Source organism: Rhinoraja longicauda, chromosome 8 (genome assembly GCF_053455715.1).
Source record: "Rhinoraja longicauda isolate Sanriku21f chromosome 8, sRhiLon1.1, whole genome shotgun sequence".
NCBI lineage: Eukaryota > Metazoa > Chordata > Chondrichthyes > Rajiformes > Arhynchobatidae > Rhinoraja > Rhinoraja longicauda.
In genome coordinates this window covers 54,913,971-54,933,698 of record NC_135960.1, presented here as the reverse complement: position 1 = coordinate 54,933,698, position 19,728 = coordinate 54,913,971, and the positions used below count along the sequence as shown (strand labels likewise).

Sequence of the window (19,728 nt, the reverse complement as noted above, 5' to 3'; positions counted from 1 at the left end):
TGTATGCATCCTAATTTTTATGTTCCAAACTCTATATAGATTCACCAGGACCCTGTGATGGTTCACTTAACATCAGCAGATTAACAGAAGAGAAGTGCACTTTGTCATGGAATATGCCAAAGGAAGATGGTGGAGCAGAGATTACACACTATATTGTAGAGAGACGTGAGACGAGCAGACTTAACTGGGTAATCGTTGAAGCTGAGTGCAAGGCTCTCTCCAGTGTTGTTACAAGACTTATAAAGAACAATGAATACATTTTTAGAGTAAGAGCAGTTAATAAGTATGGACCTGGTGTGCCATTGGAGTCTGTACCAATCGTGGCCAGAAAATCATACAGTAAGTACAATGTGATAATTCTTTTTCATTTTCAAATTATTATTAATCTTGGTAAAGGTTAATAATTAATTGATTGATTGGTTGATTAATTGAAATCAATTTGCTTTAAACAGCTATTCCATCACCACCTGGTGAACCAGAGCTTGTTACAGTGGGAAAAGATCACATCATTATCCAGTGGTTGAAACCTGAAACTGATGGTGGAGCAGAAATTAGTAATTACCTGGTAGATAAACGTGAAAAACGAAGTGTTCGCTGGACTCGAGTCAACAAAGACATGACTATTTATGATACTAGACTCAAGATAACAAATCTAATGGAGAGCTGTGAATACCAGTTCCGTGTTACAGCAGTAAATGCAGCTGGTAACAGTGGGCCAAGTGAATCGTCACAATACATCCTTTGCAAAGAACCCACATGTAAGTGTCAGATTTTTTGATTTTTTAGTTTCTTATTGTAACTCTGTAAATAATTATGAACATAATCTTTTTAAATTATATTGTAGATACACCTGGAGTACCTTCAATACCAAGAGTTGTAGATACAACCAAACACAGCATCAGCTTAGCATGGACAAGACCCATGTATGATGGCGGTTCTGGTATTATTGGATACGTACTCGAAATGAAAGAGGAAAGTATGGAACAGTGGTATAGAGCACATACAAAAGACAGCATAAGAAATACAGAATATACCATTACAGGTCTTACCACCAACAAGAAATACTATTTCAGAGTTGCATCTGTCAACATAAATGGAATGAGTGAACACAGTGAGTCATCTGCTGTCATTGAAGCAGTAGAAAGAATAGGTAAGTTGCATTATAAAAACAATCTATTGTTTTTTGTTTATTCACACATTGCTGACAGAGTGCCTTTAATATTGGAATAAAATATGCATAGCTGCTACTTAAAATATGCTACTGTTTAATTGTGACTAGTAAGGAATCTACTCCTAAGCATTTGATTCAATGTAAGCTTTGAATAACAACTTGAATATTTTATTGTGAAAGACTGCAATGTGCTTTTAATCTCTATTTCATTATATCTTATTTTTCTAGAAATACCAGATCTTGAACTTGCAGATGATCTCAAAAAGACAGTTACTGTCAGAGCTGGTGGCTCTCTCCGCTTAATGGTGTCGGTGTCAGGTCGACCTGCTCCAGTGTTAACCTGGAGTAAACCAAATGTTGACCTCTACAGTCATGCTTATATCGATACAACAGATTCTTACACATTGCTTGTAATTGACAAGGTGAATCGCTATGATGCAGGCAAATACACCATTGAGGCTGAAAATCCTTCAGGCAAGAAGTCAGCTAGTATAGTTGCCAAAGTATATGGTATGTGAAACAAGATATTTTCAGTCTTTTTCATTATCATCTATTCCAAGACTTTAAAAAAAATAGCAAAAGTTTTTAAAATAACTTCTTTCTTCTCAGATACGCCTGGCCCTCCTGGTGCTGTTAAAGTCAAGGAAGTCTCTAGAGATTCTGTAGTCATCACATGGGATGTTCCAATGATTGATGGTGGAGCACCAGTCAACAATTACATCATTGAGAGACGGGAAGCTGTTATGAGAGCATTCAAAACTGTGACAGTTAAATGCAGCAAGACCATTTATAGAATAACTGGACTTACTGAGGGTACAATGTATTATTTCAGAGTCTCACCAGAGAATATCTATGGTATCGGTGAGCCATGTGAAACCGCAGATGCAGTCCTTGTTTCAGAAGTTCCAATGGTCCCGCAGAAATTGGATGTAATTGATGTCACAAAATCCACAGTCACAATAGCCTGGGAAAAACCACTACACGATGGAGGCTGCAGACTGACTGGTTATGTTATTGAAGCATGCAAAGCTGGCACGGAAAGGTGGATGAAAATTACAACTCTAAAGCACACAGTATTTGAGCATACCATAATCTCTCTGAATGAGTCTGAACAGTATCTGTTCAGAGTCAGGGCCCAGAATGACAAAGGTGTCAGTGAGCCAAGAGAGACCGTAACTGCTGTCATTGTGCAAGATCAAAAAGGTTTGTGCTGCTTTAAATTGAATCTTGTTGTTTACATATGTTCTCAAGTATTGATATGAAATAATACACGATGAATGCAATAATAATACATAAATATGTCTTATTCTTGTGCTTATTTTCCAACAGTGATACCAAAGATTGATTTGGCAGGCATACCTCAAAGGACAGTCACCGTACATGCTGGAAGGCCTATTGAATTATCTATTCCAATTAGTGGGCGTCCACCTCCTGCTGCAACATGGTACTTTGAAGGTACTAAACTGAAAGAAAGTGATCGCACCAAAATAGAAAGAATTGCCAAGATGATCAATCTTACTGTACGTGAAACCACCATAGACGATACTGGTGACTATACACTTGAACTGAAAAATGTTGCTGGAACTACGACTGAATCCATCAAAGTGATCATTCTTGGTAAGTTTTTCTTCCAAATTCTATTTTTTAAATTTTAAACATGTGTCAATGAACTGCCCATTGTAGTATGTAATATTTTTTGAATCTTCGTTAAATGTATTAATTAATTTCTAGATAAACCAGGACCACTCAGAGGCTCAATTAAAATTGATGAAATTGATGCCACCACTGTCACCATCAGTTGGGAACCACCAGAGAAAGATGGAGGTGCCGCCATCAGCGGCTATGTTGTGGAACAACGTGATGCTCATCGCCCAGGATGGCTGCCTGTGTCTGAATCCGTTACCAGGAACACATTTAAATTCACAAGATTAACTGAAGGCACTGAATATGTATTCCGTATCGCTGCCTCAAACCGTTTTGGTATTGGGTCATTCGTACAGTCTAGCATTGTGGAGTGCAAGAGTGCCATTAGTAAGTGCAAAATTGGCGATAATTAGAGATGCTAGGATATTAAATAATGGATTGCTTTTTGTAAAAATTGATCATAATGCTCATCCATTAACTTTTATAATGAATAACTATTTCAGTAATGATGATATAATGAACCAGTATTAATATTTAAATCTTAAATAAATGGTTTGAGAACATACTTTTTTTCTGAGCAAAAGAATATTAGAATTCTTAGAATCACTACTGTTCAGTAATAATAAATATATATATTTTATAAATATTTCTTTAGGAATCACTGGGTGATAATCTTTCTACAAACCACATTTCTCTTTTCCCTGCAGATGTGTCTGACCCCACTGGTACTCCTCATGTATTTGATGTCTCCCGTGATGGTATGACACTTACCTGGGAACCACCAATCGAAGATGGTGGTTCACCAATTTCTGGTTACATCATTGAACGCAAGGAGCTAAGGTCTGAGCGGTGGCTGAGAGTCAACAAAGTGCTTGTGACATTGACAAGGTACCGTTCCACTGGCCTTATAGAAGGATTGGAATATGAACACCGCGTGACAGCTGTGAATGCTAGAGGGACCAGCAAACCAAGCAGACCTTCCAAATCTGCAGTTGCCATGGACCCGATAGGTAACGTATCAATTCAAATTACAATGTCAGTACAAAGATAGAGGAGCTGCCAAAAATCAATTCTTTAGACTTTATTTCATGATTATAATTGTCTCTCTTCCATTTAGTTTCTTATATATTAATAATTTCTTATAGATAATAGTAATGGAAAATGTTTAAATGAACTGCTTTTTTTTCCTGGTGCCAAGGTGGATGTGCAACTGTAGAGTGCTGCATTTTCCATCGTGGTAGGAACGTTTCGTTAATATGATGGGAATAATGCCTGAAAACCACTGTGTCTGGATTAACTGCACATCTCTGGTAAAATTGTTTGGGGTGGTAAAAATGTCAGATGATATTTGTTTGCTTTGTAAGTGCTGTAATCTGACTGTGGAGAACCTCAAAACATATTCATGAAGAATCCCCACGAGCACTTCCAATAGAAGGCATTGAATAAGCTGACATTCCAGTTGCCTCAGTTGTATTCTATTTCAAATCATTGAGCATCATTTGGAAAAGTATTTTCAATATACTATTTACATTAAAATTTCAATTTCAATAACTAATGTCATTCACTGTTTCTGTAGATCCACCTGGAAAACCACAAAATCCAAGAGTTACGGACACATCCAGAACATCCGTTTCTGTTGCTTGGAGTCCGCCAGAAGAGGAAGGTGGTTCGAAGGTCACAGGCTACCTTATTGAGATGCAGAAAGTTGACCAGTATGAATGGACTAAGTGCAACACTACTCCAACAAAGATCTGTGAATACACCCTGACTCACATGCCACAGGGTGCCGAGTATAGGTTCCATGTTATGGCAGTTAATGCCGGAGGTCCTGGTGAGCCAGCTGATGTGCCAGGAACTGTTAAGGTCACTGAAATGCTCGGTGAGAAATTGTGATGTTCTTATGTTTTGTGTTCAGCTAAGTGTGTTGAATTATACAGGTGAACTCACATTTGTCAGCTAGCCATTAAAATGAAACAGAACCTCCATCTTTTGATGCAAATGATCCAATTTGGTCTCTGTTAGACCACCAGCATATCCTCAAGCATTCAGTAACAAACGAAGAAATGGGACCCATAATTTTACGGCAACATTTACATGCTGATTAGGCTATTCCAATTTTTGTTCTCAACTTATATTGAAATTTTGGAGTATTATGTTTTGTTCTTTAGTATAGGTAAACCTAGCTATTGGATGACACTAATGCATTATTTGCTTGCTTTTTAATATAAAACTTGATTTGTTTTTCTTACAGAGTATCCTGATTATGAACTTGACCATCAATACCTTGAAGGCCTGATTGTAAGACAAGGTGGAGCAATCAAACTAACAGTGCCCATTAAAGGCAAACCTATTCCTGTCTGCAAGTGGACAAAGGAAGGTCGTGATATCAGTATGCGTGCAATGATTGCAACTTCTGAGACTCACACCGAACTTGTGATAAAAGAATCAGTCAGAGAAGATTCAGGCACATTCGACCTTCTTCTTGAAAACAAGTGTGGCAAAAAGACAGTATACATTAAGGTGAAGGTGATCGGCAATCCAGATCCTCCACAAGGTCCACTTGAATTTGATGATATTCAAGCTCGTTCTGTCAGAGTAAGCTGGCGACCATCTGTTGATGATGGTGGATCTGATATCATTGGATATATTGTTGAGAGACGTGAAGTATCCAAAACTGCCTGGTACACTGTTGATTCTAGAGTAATGGACACTGCCACTGTTGTCAAAGGCTTGAAAGAAAATGTGGAATACCACTTCCGGGTTTCTGCTGAAAATCTATTTGGCATTAGTAAATCTTTGAAATCAGAAGAATCAGTTGTACCAAAGACACCACTAAGTAAGTTGAATATTGTTCATTGTCATCTTAATTGAATGATATGTTATCTTTTGAATTTATTTAATTTTTGTACATGGTTGTTAATTCACTACTGTCACTCTAGATCCACCAGAGCCTCCAAGCAATCCTCCAGAAATACTGGATGTCACCAAAAGTTCTGTCACTCTGTGTTGGTCAAGACCAAAGGATGACGGTGGATCGCGTGTTACTGGATATTTTATCGATCGCAAAGAGTCTACCATGGATAAGTGGGTGCGACAAAACAAGACTCACATTACCACTACAATGTACACTGTTTCTGGGCTTATTCCAGATGCTGAATATCAGTTCCGTATTTTGGCACAGAATGACATTGGTCTTGGTGAGCCAAGCCCACCTTCTGATGTTGTTCAATGCAAGGATCCTTTTGGTATGTTTCATTCAGTCTCGATTAATACGTTACATCAATATGAAATTTATGATGATGTGACTTCAGATATGACACAATTACTATATTTTAACAAATAAATAAATTTCCACAGATAAACCAAGCCAACCTGGAGAGATTGAAGTTACATCTGTCACAAAAGATAGCATCACCATTCAGTGGGACCGTCCAGAATGTGATGGTGGCAAGGAAATTATTGGTTACTGGGTTGAGTATCGTCAGTCCGGTGATAGTGCGTGGAAAAAATGCAGTAAGGAACGAATGAAGGATAGGCAGTTTATACAAGGTGGTCTTCTGGAAGCCACGGAATATGAATTCAGAGTCTTTGCAGAGAATGAGACAGGAATCAGCCGACCTCGCAGAACTGTTATTGCAATCAAGACTAAATTGACATGTGTGTATTTTTTTATATTTTATTTTAAATAATATAATTTTTGTGTTATATATGACTTTAGCTCATTTGTTTCCTCTTCTTTGTCAACAGCGGGAGAAGAACCAACAGTTAAACAAGAAATCACAGAAGTTATTGCCAAGCTAGGTGAACCAGCAAAACTGGCTTGCCAAATCATTGGTAGGCCGCTTCCAGAAATTAAGTGGTACCATTATGGAAAGGAATTGCAACAAAGCCGCAAGTATAAGATGAGTTCAGATGGGCGTAATCATTCTATCACAATTTTAACAGAAGATCAAGATGATGAAGGTCTCTATCGCTGTAAAGCTACTAATGATACTGGTGAAATTGAGATCAGTGGCAATGTATTGCTTGAGGCTGCTCCACAATTCCATCCCGCTTTTCCACTAAAAGAGCTCTATGTCGTAACCGTTGGTGCAAGTCTTCGTATCCATGTTGCATACATTGGCCGTCCAGTGCCTGCTATTCGCTGGTTCCATGAAAAGAAACTCTTGTCAGATTCAGATAATATTTCAATAGAGAACACAGAGCATTACACTCATCTTGTAGTGAGAAATATTCACCGAAAGAATCATGTTGGAAAATACAGAGTGCAACTCAGCAATTCATTTGGAACAATCGATACAACATTTAACGTAGAAATCCAAGGTAATGATATTCAATTGTGTATGTGTGCATAAGATACATTACAATGAATGTTAATAGTAATAAAATGCCTAATACCATCTACGTTTCCATACAGATAAGCCAGATATGCCAGAAGGACCAATATCAATTGATGCATTGCTGAAAAATTCTGTTGTAATCAGTTGGAAGCCACCACTTGATGACGGAGGTGCGATAATTACCAACTACATTGTAGAAAAACGTGAAGCCAAGGAAGATGCAAAATGGCATCTGGTATCTTCTTCTATTGCTGGCACCACTTGTAGAATTGTACACCTCATCGACAATGCTGGCTACTACTTCCGTGTCTCTGCTCAAAATCAGTTTGGTGTCAGTAAACCATTGGAAGTTTCCTCTGTTGTTATCATCAAGAGTCAATTAGGTAAGTATCTGCATAAATGAATTTGTTCTTTGTCTACTAACATGTTATATCCTGAATATTAAAATATCTCATTTAACTTCTGTCTACAGAGAAGCCAGGGAATCCAGCCAAACCTGTAATAGCTGCTGTCACAAAGGATTCTTGTGTGGTTTCATGGAAACCACCTGCCAGTGATAGTGGTGCAAAGATCAGAAATTATTACCTTGAGAAACGAGAGAAAAAACAGAATAAATGGATTGCTGTAACAACTGATGAAATACATGAAACAGCTCACTCTGTGATAGGCCTCATTGAAGGCATGGAGTATGAGTTCCGTGTTAAATGCGAAAACCTTGGTGGTGAGAGTGACTGGAGTGAAATATCCGATCCTGTTATTCCAATGTGCGATATACCAATCAAGGCACCAAAGTTTAAAGAAGAAATACGCAATTTAAGTGTGAAATATAAGAGCAATGCCACATTCGTATGCAAGGTTATTGGTCATCCAAAACCTGTTGTGAAATGGTTTAAACAGGGAAGGGAGATTGAACCTGATGGTGAAAAGGTAAAGATCCAGGAATTTAAGGGAGGCTACTATCAACTGGTAATCACTGACGTCACAGGAGAAGATGCAACTGTATATCAAGTCAGAGCAATCAATCAAGGAGGTTCCATCTCATCAACAGTATCTTTAGATGTTGATGGTATGTATCATACAAAAATTATGTTGACATTGTATAATATTTCTGAATCCATGTAATTAAATTCATAGAGCATGGAAACAGGCCATTCAGCCCACCCTGTCCATGCCGACCAAGTTAGACCCACAAGCCTGCATTTGGCCCATAGCCCACTAAACCTTTCCTATCCATCCATCTATCTGTCCAAATGTCTTTTAAATGTTGTAATTGTATCCAATTCTTTAGCTTGCTCTGACTGCTCATTCCAGATACGGACCACTCTCTGAGTAAATATGTTGCCCATGAGGAGCTTCTTAAATCTCTCACCTCTCACCTTAAGCCAATGCCCTCTTTTCGAAAGCTCCACCCTGGGGAAAAAAAAGTGTGATTCACTTTATTCATGCCCCTCCTGATCTTGTACACAATAAGAACATCTCTTAACCTCCTTTGTTCCAAAAGAAAAAAAGTCATAGTCTATCTAACTTCACCCTATAACTCAAGCCCATAAGCCCAGGTATCATTCTGATAAATCTCTTCTGCACCCTTTCCAACTCTATTTACATTCTTCCTATAGCTGGGTGACCAGAACTGCATGTAGTACTTCAAATGTGGTCTCACCAATGACTTGTACAACTGCACCATGATGTACCAACGTTTGCACTTAATGATGTTCCCAATGAAAGCAAGTGTGCCAAATACCTTCTTCACCTCACTGTCCTCCTGAGCAACCAAGTATCTGAGGAGTTGTCCAAAATTACCATTGTGAAACAGCAATCCCAGTGGTATTCAGCTTGGAACCTCTCAACCTCCCCACCCCCATGTTTCTCCCTCACCTGCCAATTTCCCATCTCTAGCTTTGCAACTCTTCAAACCTGTCTCACATCTACCTTTCTTTCTTATCTTTGTTCCAACCAGCTGCCTATGAAATCCCCCTCCCTCACCTGTATCCTATTACCCGCCACACAGGCCCTGCTTCTCCCCTTTACCAACTTTTTTTGTCCGTCGTGCCCCCCCCCCCTCATAATCAGTCTGAAGAAACGTCACCTATCCATGTTCTCCAGGGACATTGCCTGACGTGCTTAGTTTCTCCTGCATATTGTGTCCTTTTGTGTCTTTTAACCAGCATCTCCAGTTCTTTGTTTCCACATTTTAAAGTTGCCTGGTTTTGTTTTTCATTCGTCTTTTATATCAAAGTGAATTAAGGAAAATATCATGTGGGGTATAAAGTGGGCTGTCAATTCACTACTCTCAGTTTTGCTCTGCTTTTAAAGACCAATTTCAAAAACATTAACGTTGAGTAACTCAGTAACCCAGGTACTTTCCCCTGCAACCGCAGGAAATGTCCTTTCACCTGCCCCCTCCACTCCATCCAAGGACCCCAGTAGTCTTTTCAGGTGAGGCAGAGGTTCACTTGCACCTCCTCCAACCTCATCGACTGCATCCACTGTTCAAGGTGTTAACTCCTGTACATCGGCGAGACCAAGCGCTGGCTCGGACATCGTTTCGCTGAGCACCTACGCTCAGTCCGCCTTAACCTACCTGATCTCCCGGTTGCTCAGCACTTTAACTCCCCCTCCCATTCCCAATCTGACCTTTCTGTCCTGGGCCTCCTCCATTGTCAGAGTGAGGCCCAGCGCAAATTGGAGGAACAGCACCTCATATTTCGCTTGGGCAGCTTACACCCCAGTGGTATGAACATTGACTTCTCTAACTTCAAAAAGCCCTTGCTTTCCCTCTCTCTCCATCCCTTCCGCCTTCCCAGTTCTCCCACCAGTCTTACTGTCTCCAACTACTCTTCTGACATCAGTCTGGAGAAGGGTCTCGATCCGAAACGTCCCCCATTCCTTCTCTCCAGAGATGCTGCCTGTCCCGCGCTGTTACTCCAGCATTTTGTGTCTACCTTCGATTTTGAACCAGCATCTGCAGTTCTTTCCTACTCATTAACATTTACATTCACTTGCCTTTAAGTATTTAAACCCTTTTTTTGTTTGTTTCTAGTCCCAGCCAAGATTCAACTACCCAAACATCTGGAAGGCATGGGTGCAGTTCATGCTCTCCGTGGTGAAATTATAAGCATTAAGATTCCTTTCAGTGGAAGACCTGATCCTGTAATTACATGGCAGAAAGGACAAGATCTCATTGATAATAACGGTCATTTTCAAGTAATTGTCACCAGATCTTTTACATCTCTGGTGTTCCCGAATGGAGTTGACTTAAAAGATGCTGGTTTCTATGTTGTGTGTGCCAAGAACAGATTTGGCATAGATCAGCAAACAGTTGAACTGGACGTGGCAGATGTACCTGACATGCCAAGAGGAATTCAAGTCAGTGACATTGCACGTGATTCTGTCGTTTTAACATGGAGTCCTCCAGCTAGTGATGGTGGAAGTAAAGTAATTAACTACATAATTGAGAAATGTGCAACAACTGCAGAGATGTGGATACGCGTAGCACAGTCACGTGATACACATTACACTGTTGTAAATCTATTTGGCAAAACTAGCTACCAGTTCCGTGTGATTGCTGAAAACAAGTTTGGACAGAGCAAGCCATCAGAGCCAACTGATCCAATAGTCACAAAGGAAGACAAGTCAAGAGTTCTGAACTATGATGAAGAGGTCGACGAAACAATCACAATTACTAAAGTCAAAGCTAATCATTCTACTATTAAAGAACTTCATTCCCGCTACACATTTGCTGAAGAGCTGGGACGTGGACAATTTAGTATTGTTCATCGCTGTATGGAAAACGTAAGCAAGAAAACATACATGGCAAAGTTTGTGAAAATCAAAGGTGCTGATCAGGTACTCGTGAAGAAAGAGATTGACATTTTCAATACTGCTAGACACAGAAATATCCTATGGCTGCATGAATCATTTGAGAGCCTTGAAGAATTAGTCATGATCTTTGAGTTTATTTCAGGTCTTGACATTTTTGAGCGCATTAATACTACCACCTTTGAACTAACTGAAAGAGAAGTTATCATCTACATTCGCCAAGTCTGTGAAGCATTGGAATTTCTACATAGTCAGAATGTGGGACATTTTGATATTAAACCAGAAAATATAATCTACACCACAAGGAAAAGCTCTTTTGTTAAGATTGTTGAACTTGGCCAGGCCAGACCATTAACACCGGGTGATAGCATTAGAATCCAGTTCACTGCCTCAGAGTACGCAGCACCTGAACTACACCAGCATGAAGTGGTCAATGCAGCCACAGACATGTGGTCAGTCGGTACACTTGCGTATGTATTACTTAGTGGTCTGAATCCATTTATTGCTGAAACAAACCAACAGGTTATTGATAACATTAATAGAGCAGAATATAGTTTTGAGGATGAAGCTTTCAAAGACATCACAACTGAAGCTCTTGACTTCATTGATCGCCTGTTGGTCAAGGAAAGGAAGACTCGGATGACAGCTGCTGATGCTCTTGAACATCCATGGTTGAAGCAGAAGACAGAGAAAATGAGCACCAAAGTAATTAAGACTTTGAGACACAGAAGGTACTATCAGACTTTAATAAAGAAGGAAATGAACTTTGTTGTTTCCGTAGCTCGAATTTCCTCTGGTGGAGCTGTTAGAGCTCAAAGGGGAGTAACAGTTGCTAAAGTTAAAATAGCTTCAATTGAAATTGGTCCACTTGCTGGACAGATCATGCACGCCACTGCTGAAGAAGGCGGTCATGTTAAATATTCCTGCAGAATCGAAAATTACGATCAATCTACCCAAGTCACTTGGTACTTTGGTGTCAGGCAACTTGAATGCAGTGACAAGTATGAAATTACCTATCAGGATGGTTTGGCAATAATGTATGTTAAAGACATAAACAAGACAGATGATGGTACATACAGATGTAAAATAGTAAACGACTATGGTGAAGATAGTTCCTATGCCGAACTGTTTGTGAGCGGTGTAAGAGAAATCCGTAAATTCTTTATGCAACGTACTGTAAAGAGAGTAAAACGTAAAGTGGATGCAATGAGGCTTCTTGAAAGACCACCAGAATTTACTCTGCCTTTGTACAACCGAACGGCCTACATTGGAGAAGATATCAGATTTGGTGTTACTATAACTGTTCACCCTGAACCAAGAGTAACTTGGTTGAAATCTGGACAAAAGATTAAGCCTGGTGAAGATGAGAAAAAATATACTTTTGTGTCTGACAAAGGTCTCTATCAACTGATAATTCACAAGTTAACAAACGATGATGATGCTGAGTACACAGTACACGCTCACAATAGATATGGTGAGGACAGCTGCAAAGCCAAACTAACTGTAGTACCTCACCCACCTGCAGCAGACAGCACTTTGAGACCAATGTTTAAACGTTTGTTGGCAAATGCAGAATGTACAGAAGGCCAGAGCATTCGTTTTGAGTGCAGAGTGTCTGGCACACCAGCACCAGTTCTGAAATGGGAGAAAGATGGACAGCCTTTGCCATTATGCCCAAATATTGAAATTGTACATGAAGGTCTGGATTACTACGTTTTGCATGTAAGGGACACTTTAGCTGAAGATTCTGGCATTTACCGAATCACTGCAACTAACAGTGCTGGATCTGCAAGTTGCCAAGCGTATCTGAAAGTTGAACGCATGACCTATGTTAAGCGTCAATACAAGAGTGAGGAGGAACGCCAGCGACATGTTCAGAAACAAATTGACAAAACAATTAGAATGGCAGAAATACTTGCAAATGTTGAATCTGTTCCATTGACCGCCGTAGCAAAGCAAGCTCTGCAAGAAGCTGCAATGTTGTACAAACCAGCTGTCAGTACCAAGAACGTAAAAGGTGAATATGAAATTTCAGAGGTCAAAAAGAGAAAGGAAGAAAAGAGACTTCGAATGCCTTATGAAATTCCAGAACCTCGTGTTCATGCAGCAAATGTAATTGAAGAAAATCAAGATATTAAACAGTTTGTGCCTTTGTCAGACATGAAATGGTATAGGAAATTGCGAGACCAATATGAAATGCCAGCACCATTGGAAAGAATTGTAACAAAACGGCCAAAACGAATTCGTCTGTCAAGATGGGAGCAGTTTTATGTTATGCCATTGCCGCGCTTTACCGATCAGTATAAACCCAAATGGCGAATTCCAAAACTGTCGCAAGATGATCTGGAAACAGTAAGACCAGCTCGAAGGCGAATCCCATCACCTGAGTACGAAATTTCTTACAGACTAAGAAGGCGATCACTTGGGGACATGTCAGAAGACGAATTACTTCTACCTGTTGATGACTATCTCTCAATGAAAAGAGTGGAGGAGGAAAGATTACGTCTTGAGGAGGAGCTTGAATTAGGATTTTCTGCATCACCTCCAAGCCGTAGTCCTCCTAGTTTTGAATTATTAGCCCTTCAGCAAAGATCTAAACAGACACAATTAGCCACAGCACAAAAAGAGGATAAATATACTGGCTACCAAAAATATCACATCCCTTCCAAATGTGAAGCTGGCCCTAGTTATATAGATCTCAAGCAACGACATGACAAAGCTGTTTATAAACCCCAAAAGCAAAGACAAAGAATGATCGAAGACATAGAAGATGACGAGCTCCTGAGACCAGTTGCTACCACTCAAAGATTGTCTACCTACCGAAAAGAACTTGAGTACATGGAACATGAGGAAAAAGCAAGGATCAAACGTAGACGAGAAAGAGAGGTATTTGTGACAACATCAGAAGCAGAGGAAGTACAAGCTATCGACATTAAGCAATATGTTCGTAGAGAATCCCCATCTGTCTCAAGGCTTCTTAGGAGAAGGAGATCACTTTCCCCAACTTACATTGAATTGATGCGACCTGTTTCTGAACTGATCAGATCTCGACCACGTCCTACCGAATTTGAAAGTGAAGGTTTAGAAAGACGCTCACCCACACCCGAGAGAACCAGGCCTCGTTCACCAAGCCCTGTGTCTCGAGAGAGCTCACTTTCACGCTTTGAAAGAACTGCTAGATTTGACATATTTTCACGATATGAGTCAATGAAAACTGCTTTAAAATCTCAAAGAACTTCAGAAGGGAAATATGAAGTTATTACTCAAGAGCCTTTCAGCCTTGACCATGGTCCACGTATAACTTTGAGAATGCGTTCTCACCGCATCCCATGCGGTCAAAATACAAGATTTACTCTAAATATTCTGTCCAAGCCAAAATCTGAAGTTAGTTGGTACCACAATGGCAAGGAAATTCAAGAGGGTGACAAGTATCGTTTTATTGATATGACTGGTGTCCTGACACTGGAAATTCAGGATTGTCAAGCTGAAGATAGTGGAACCTATCGTGTTGTTTGTTCCAATTATAAAGGAGAGGCCTCTGACTATGCAACATTAGATATTACAGGAGGCGACTACCTTACCTACTTGTCTCGCCGTAGAGATGAGGAGGCACCAAAATCACTTGTACCTGAACTGACAAGAACTGATTTTTACCAAATATCTACAATTAGAAAAGCTGCAGAATTTGAAGAGACAAAAGAAACTAGAACAAAAGAATCCGAAATAAAGGAATCGATCAGCTACAGTCTCTATGATTCAAAGGAAAAGGCAGCTTATGCATCTAAGCGAACTCTTCCTGCCAAAATACTAACAAAACCACAATCAGTCACAGTAGCAGAGGGAGAATCTGTTAGATTTTCGTGTGGCACTGATGGTGACCCAACACCCACTGTGACATGGATGCATGGGGGAAGAATTATTACAACTTCTAAACGTTTACTTATTGTTACAACACAGTATAAATCTACCTTCACAGTCACATCAGTTCAATCATCTGATGAAGGAAGCTATACGGTGGTGGTAGAAAATTCTGAAGGAAAACAAGAAGCACATTTTACTCTGACAATACGAAGGGCAGGAGTAAAGGAAGTGGGTATTGTAGCAGAGCCAATGGGAAAGGTCCCTGAACCTCAGCCAAAGTCTTTTGAGGGAACAAAAACCTCCAGGAGAATCAAATCACCAGAACTAGTCACTTCCCTTCCAAGAGTTAAATCCCCACCAACTGTCAGGACACCTTCAGCAGAACGAGTGGAGATCCCAGCAAGGGCTCCACCTAAGATTTCTCAAGCTTTGAAAGTTGACGTTTCTGACGATGGTTCTGTAAAACTGACATGTGCAGTTGAAAGCACAGCTCTGAATGTGAAAGAATTAACTTGGTTTAAGGATGGATGTAAAATAAGAGAAAACAGTCATTACAAATTGAAATATGCTGCAGATGGTGTCTACACCTTAAGTATCCATGGAATTAATGCAACTGATGAAGGAGAATATACTTGTGAAATTACCGGTGAAGGAGGAGTTTCCAAAACAACATTTTCCTTTGTTGGCCAAGTATTCAAAAACATTGTCAACAAAGTGACCAAGTTAGCTGAATCAAAGGAAGCTACTCAGAAAAAAACTGTAGCTAAGTCGCATAGCAAAGCAGAGGTGGTTCAGGAACAAATTGTGAAAAAGGAACTTAAAACATCGTACACAGAGATTACAGCTACACGTGCGCAGATTAATGCAGTTGATGGTCAAAAGGCTATTCTTAAGGCCAGCATACCAAATGCTTCCAGTGTGAAATGGGTTGCAAATGGTGTTGAGCTTGCCAATTCAGAAAACTATCAATATGGTGCATCTGGAAGTGACCACACTTTAACTATCAAAACCATCAGTTTTAGAGATGAAGGCACAATCACCTGTGAAGCAACAACCGAACATGGAATAGTTAAATGTCAATTTGATTTAACCCTGAAGCAAAAAGAATCAAATGCCCCAAAGTTCCTAATGCAGCCCAAATCCCAAAATGTCAATGAAGGACAAAAGGTGATGTTTAATTGTGAAATATCAGGAGATCCTTCTCCAGAGGTTGAATGGCTAAAAGACAACCAACCGGTAAGTAATTAATTAATTCAAAGTTTATGCTCATTTATCTAGTTATCCAAATAATAATTTAACTTATTCTATATTTCAGATTGCACTCTCAAGAAATATAAAAATCAATCGTTTGAAAAATATGTATACATTAGAGATTAAGTGCACAGCAGTCTCTGACAGTGGAAAATATACAGCAGCGGCAAAGAATTTCCATGGACAATGTTCAGCAACAGCCTCTTTGATTGTACATGGTAAGTTAATGTCATAAATTAATTATTATACTTGCTATTATATCATTTGGATTTTCCGTGTATCTGATTTATTTTGGCATATCATAGAACATCCTTAAGTACAACATAGAACAAAGTTTCAATTGAAAATACTGTATACAATTTAAAATTTAAACTAGATGCAAATATTTTGATGGTTTTCCTTGATCAATTATCGTGTGATGCGTGATACTCTGTGTTCTGCAGGTCTCCTTGAAGAACCTTCAAAATTGGTAGTTTTGGAATCCGCTGCCAGTGCCTCTGCTATGATGCAGGAACATTTCTCTTCCAAAACAATGCAAATGGCCAAGCAAGAGGTCAGCAGCAGCATGAGTGAAGTTAAATTTGCCAGTATGTCTTCAAGCAGTATGTCATCTTTTAAAGAATCAAGGATATCAGCGAGCTCCGGCTCTTTTATGGAGCATTCCAGTATGAGTCAGATGGAAGCAAGTACTGGCAGAATGATTAGCGGTAGTATTAAAGGTGATGTTATTACTAAAGCACCGTAAAAAAAATTCTGTTAATTATATCCAGTGTGCTGGACAGAGACACAAATTACCCTTTTTTTTTTTTTTTTAAACAGGGTCTTCTCCTAAAATTGAAGCTTTACCATCGGATATCACAATCGAGAAAGGAAAAGTTTTAACAGTGGCCTGTGCTTTCTCAGGTGAACCCCTGCCTCAAGTAAAATGGTCACGTGGAGGAAAGCCTCTTTCTGATGAAGTAGAAGGTGGTCGATTCCACATTGAAACAACAGATGATCTAACAACACTCATTATTACAGGTGTCCAAGAAAACGATGCAGGACGCTACACTTTAAGACTCTCAAATGAATTTGGATCAGATTCTGCCACTGTAAATATTAAAATTAGATCAATTTAAATATTTGAATCTGACAACACACGTTGTAAGCTAAACTTTAAAATTAATAGATATTGTAATTGTAATGAACTTGAATCTGACTTGTATATATTATTTTATTTTTTTTACCTGACTTGACATCATGCATTTATACCAAACTAGACAATTTCCGAACAAATAATAATAATAAGCATTTATTTTATATAACACCTTACCAGAAGCTCAAAGCGCTTTACAAAAACAATCATAACATAAAAACAAACAGACAAACTATCCTAACGGAGAAGCGGCGAATAAACAGCGCCAGCGTCCTCTCACGTCAGGGTCCGGCAGTAAACAAAAAGCACAGAACACACAGATACAATTTTTACACAAACAGCCATCACAGTGATTGCTCTAGGCACACCCTCACTGTGATGGAAGGCAAAGAAAAGTCTTATCTCCTCCTCATTCTTCTCCCGTGGTGCCATCCGAGATGGTAAGATAGATTGTGCAGAAAGAATTATTGCACTTTTGATTTAGGAATTTTTAACCATTTTCTGTGACATGTACATACTGTATATAGCCGGTCTAAACGGTTATGCAAGTTTTGTGCCTTGTGTTTGATGAGATTTTCATTGCAACTTTGAAACTGATAGTTAGCAGGGGAAAGTTTGAATAGGACGATTACCTTGTTTAACTTGGAACTAAAATTTGTGCCTCAACACAATGTTGATGTCTAAGAATACCTCAGCATCAGATATCACAATCGAGAAAGGAAAAGTTTTAACAGTGGCCTGTGCTATCTCAGGTGAACCCCTGCCTCAAGTAAAATGGTCACGTGGAGGAAAGCCTCTTTCTGATGAAGTAGAAGGTGGTCGATTCCACATTGAAACAACAGATGATCTAACAACACTCATTATTACAGGTGTCCAAGAAAACGATGCAGGACGCTACACTTTAAGACACTTACACACGTTGTAAGCTAAACTTTAAAATTAATAGATATTGTAATTGTAATGAACTTGAATCTGACTTGTATATATTATTTTATTTTTTTTACCTGACTTGACATCATGCATTTATACCAAACTAGACAATTTCCGAACAAATGATAGATTGTGCAGAAAGAATTATTGCACTTTTGATTTAGGAATTTGTAACCATTTTCTGTGACATGTACATACTGTATATAGCCGGTCTAAACGGTTATGCAAGTTTTGTACCTTGTGTTTCATGAGATTTTCATTGCAACTTTGAAACTGATAGTTAGCAGGGGAAAGTTTGAATAGGACGATTACCTTGTTTAACTTGGAACTAAAATTTGTGCCTCAACACAATGTTGATGTCTAAGAATACCTCAGCAGGTGGAGAGGCTCCCTGCTGAAGACAACCTACAAGTTTGTGGAATTAGATGGCTAGCCTTGTGATGCTATTTGCAAATACCCTCCTGCAAATACCATCACAACAGCCAATGAACCGACTATGTCATATCACTGACACAGACAAGATAATCAATTATGAATACAAAGTATAAGCGGCCATTACTTTGTACAACCATGTTGCCCTGCTTCTAGCATAATGACTTCTTGGATGGTATAAATACATCAACCTGGCCATACCCTCATTTCGGCAAACTATTCCAAGTTCTATGTAGAAGCAGTGCTAACTCAAGGAGGTTTTCCATGGGGTGCACTGGTTTTGTGTGGTAATCATAGAATTTTATTTAATGTTATTTGTTCTTAGGGCATTGACAACAGAAATTAGCCACATGGAAATTATACTGTGTTCCAACATTATAATGCCCTATGCAATAACTTTATCTAAAGAAGTAGTGTTTAGTTTATTTTATTGGACCTCCTTGAGAATTAGAAAAGTAAAATTGAATTTGTTTGTTTGTGAAATAAAGCATGTTTTCCGCACCTACAAACATGTCCTGCCTTATTTTCTACATCACTCACATGCAAACACTTATTATGACGCATGACACTTATTATGACGCAGCGGTAGAGTTGCTGCCTTACAGCGAATGCAGCGCCAGAGACTCAGGTTCGATCCTGGCTACGGGCGCCGTCTGTACGGAGTTTGTACGTTCTCCCCGTGACCTGCGTGGGTTTTCTCCGAGATCTTCGGTTTCCTCCCACACTCCAAAGACGTACAGGTATGTAGGTTAATTGGCTGGGCAAATGTAAAAATTGTCCCGAGTGTGTGTAGGATAGTGTTAATGTGCGGGGATCGCTGGGCTGCGCGGACCCGGTGGGCCGAAGGGCCTGTTTCCGCGCTGTATCTCTAAATCTAAAATCTAAATTCTGCTCCTATGTCTTATTGGTATTGGGATTTTAAGTAATTTTGTTTAAAAAATTATCCAATTTAAAAAACGAATTGCATGGTCAACCACAATTTTAATTCCAATGGAGAATAACAATGGAAATACCTGTATTTTTTAATTATCTAAGCTCCTTCAGAATTATTCAGGTTTCAATAAGATCTGGTTTAACCAGATGCAATACTGAGGTGTTGAAATCAATGTGAATTTCTTTATAAAGAAAATGGCTTCAGTTTTCCT

General features: G+C 39.2%; 1 protein-coding gene across 1 annotated transcript in view; it reads left to right on the top strand.

Annotated features, from left to right (window-relative positions):
- ttn.2 (titin, tandem duplicate 2) overlaps positions 1 to 18,993 on the top strand; it is a 314,983-nt gene extending 295,990 nt beyond the window's left edge. Inside the window, exons 280-298 of the mRNA XM_078404016.1 lie at positions 40 to 339; positions 453 to 758; positions 845 to 1,150; positions 1,400 to 1,681; positions 1,781 to 2,374; positions 2,501 to 2,788; positions 2,903 to 3,202; positions 3,523 to 3,825; positions 4,392 to 4,694; positions 5,067 to 5,651; positions 5,755 to 6,060; positions 6,173 to 6,472; positions 6,563 to 7,138; positions 7,233 to 7,538; positions 7,628 to 8,221; positions 10,196 to 16,071; positions 16,151 to 16,304; positions 16,530 to 16,805; positions 16,906 to 18,993. Coding sequence (XP_078260142.1) covers positions 40 to 339; positions 453 to 758; positions 845 to 1,150; positions 1,400 to 1,681; positions 1,781 to 2,374; positions 2,501 to 2,788; positions 2,903 to 3,202; positions 3,523 to 3,825; positions 4,392 to 4,694; positions 5,067 to 5,651; positions 5,755 to 6,060; positions 6,173 to 6,472; positions 6,563 to 7,138; positions 7,233 to 7,538; positions 7,628 to 8,221; positions 10,196 to 16,071; positions 16,151 to 16,304; positions 16,530 to 16,805; positions 16,906 to 17,204 — 12,254 coding nt within the window. The 3' untranslated portion in view covers positions 17,205 to 18,993. The remainder of the gene's footprint in view (positions 1 to 39; positions 340 to 452; positions 759 to 844; positions 1,151 to 1,399; positions 1,682 to 1,780; positions 2,375 to 2,500; positions 2,789 to 2,902; positions 3,203 to 3,522; positions 3,826 to 4,391; positions 4,695 to 5,066; positions 5,652 to 5,754; positions 6,061 to 6,172; positions 6,473 to 6,562; positions 7,139 to 7,232; positions 7,539 to 7,627; positions 8,222 to 10,195; positions 16,072 to 16,150; positions 16,305 to 16,529; positions 16,806 to 16,905) is intronic.
- Positions 18,994 to 19,728: the final 735 nt, after the last annotated feature.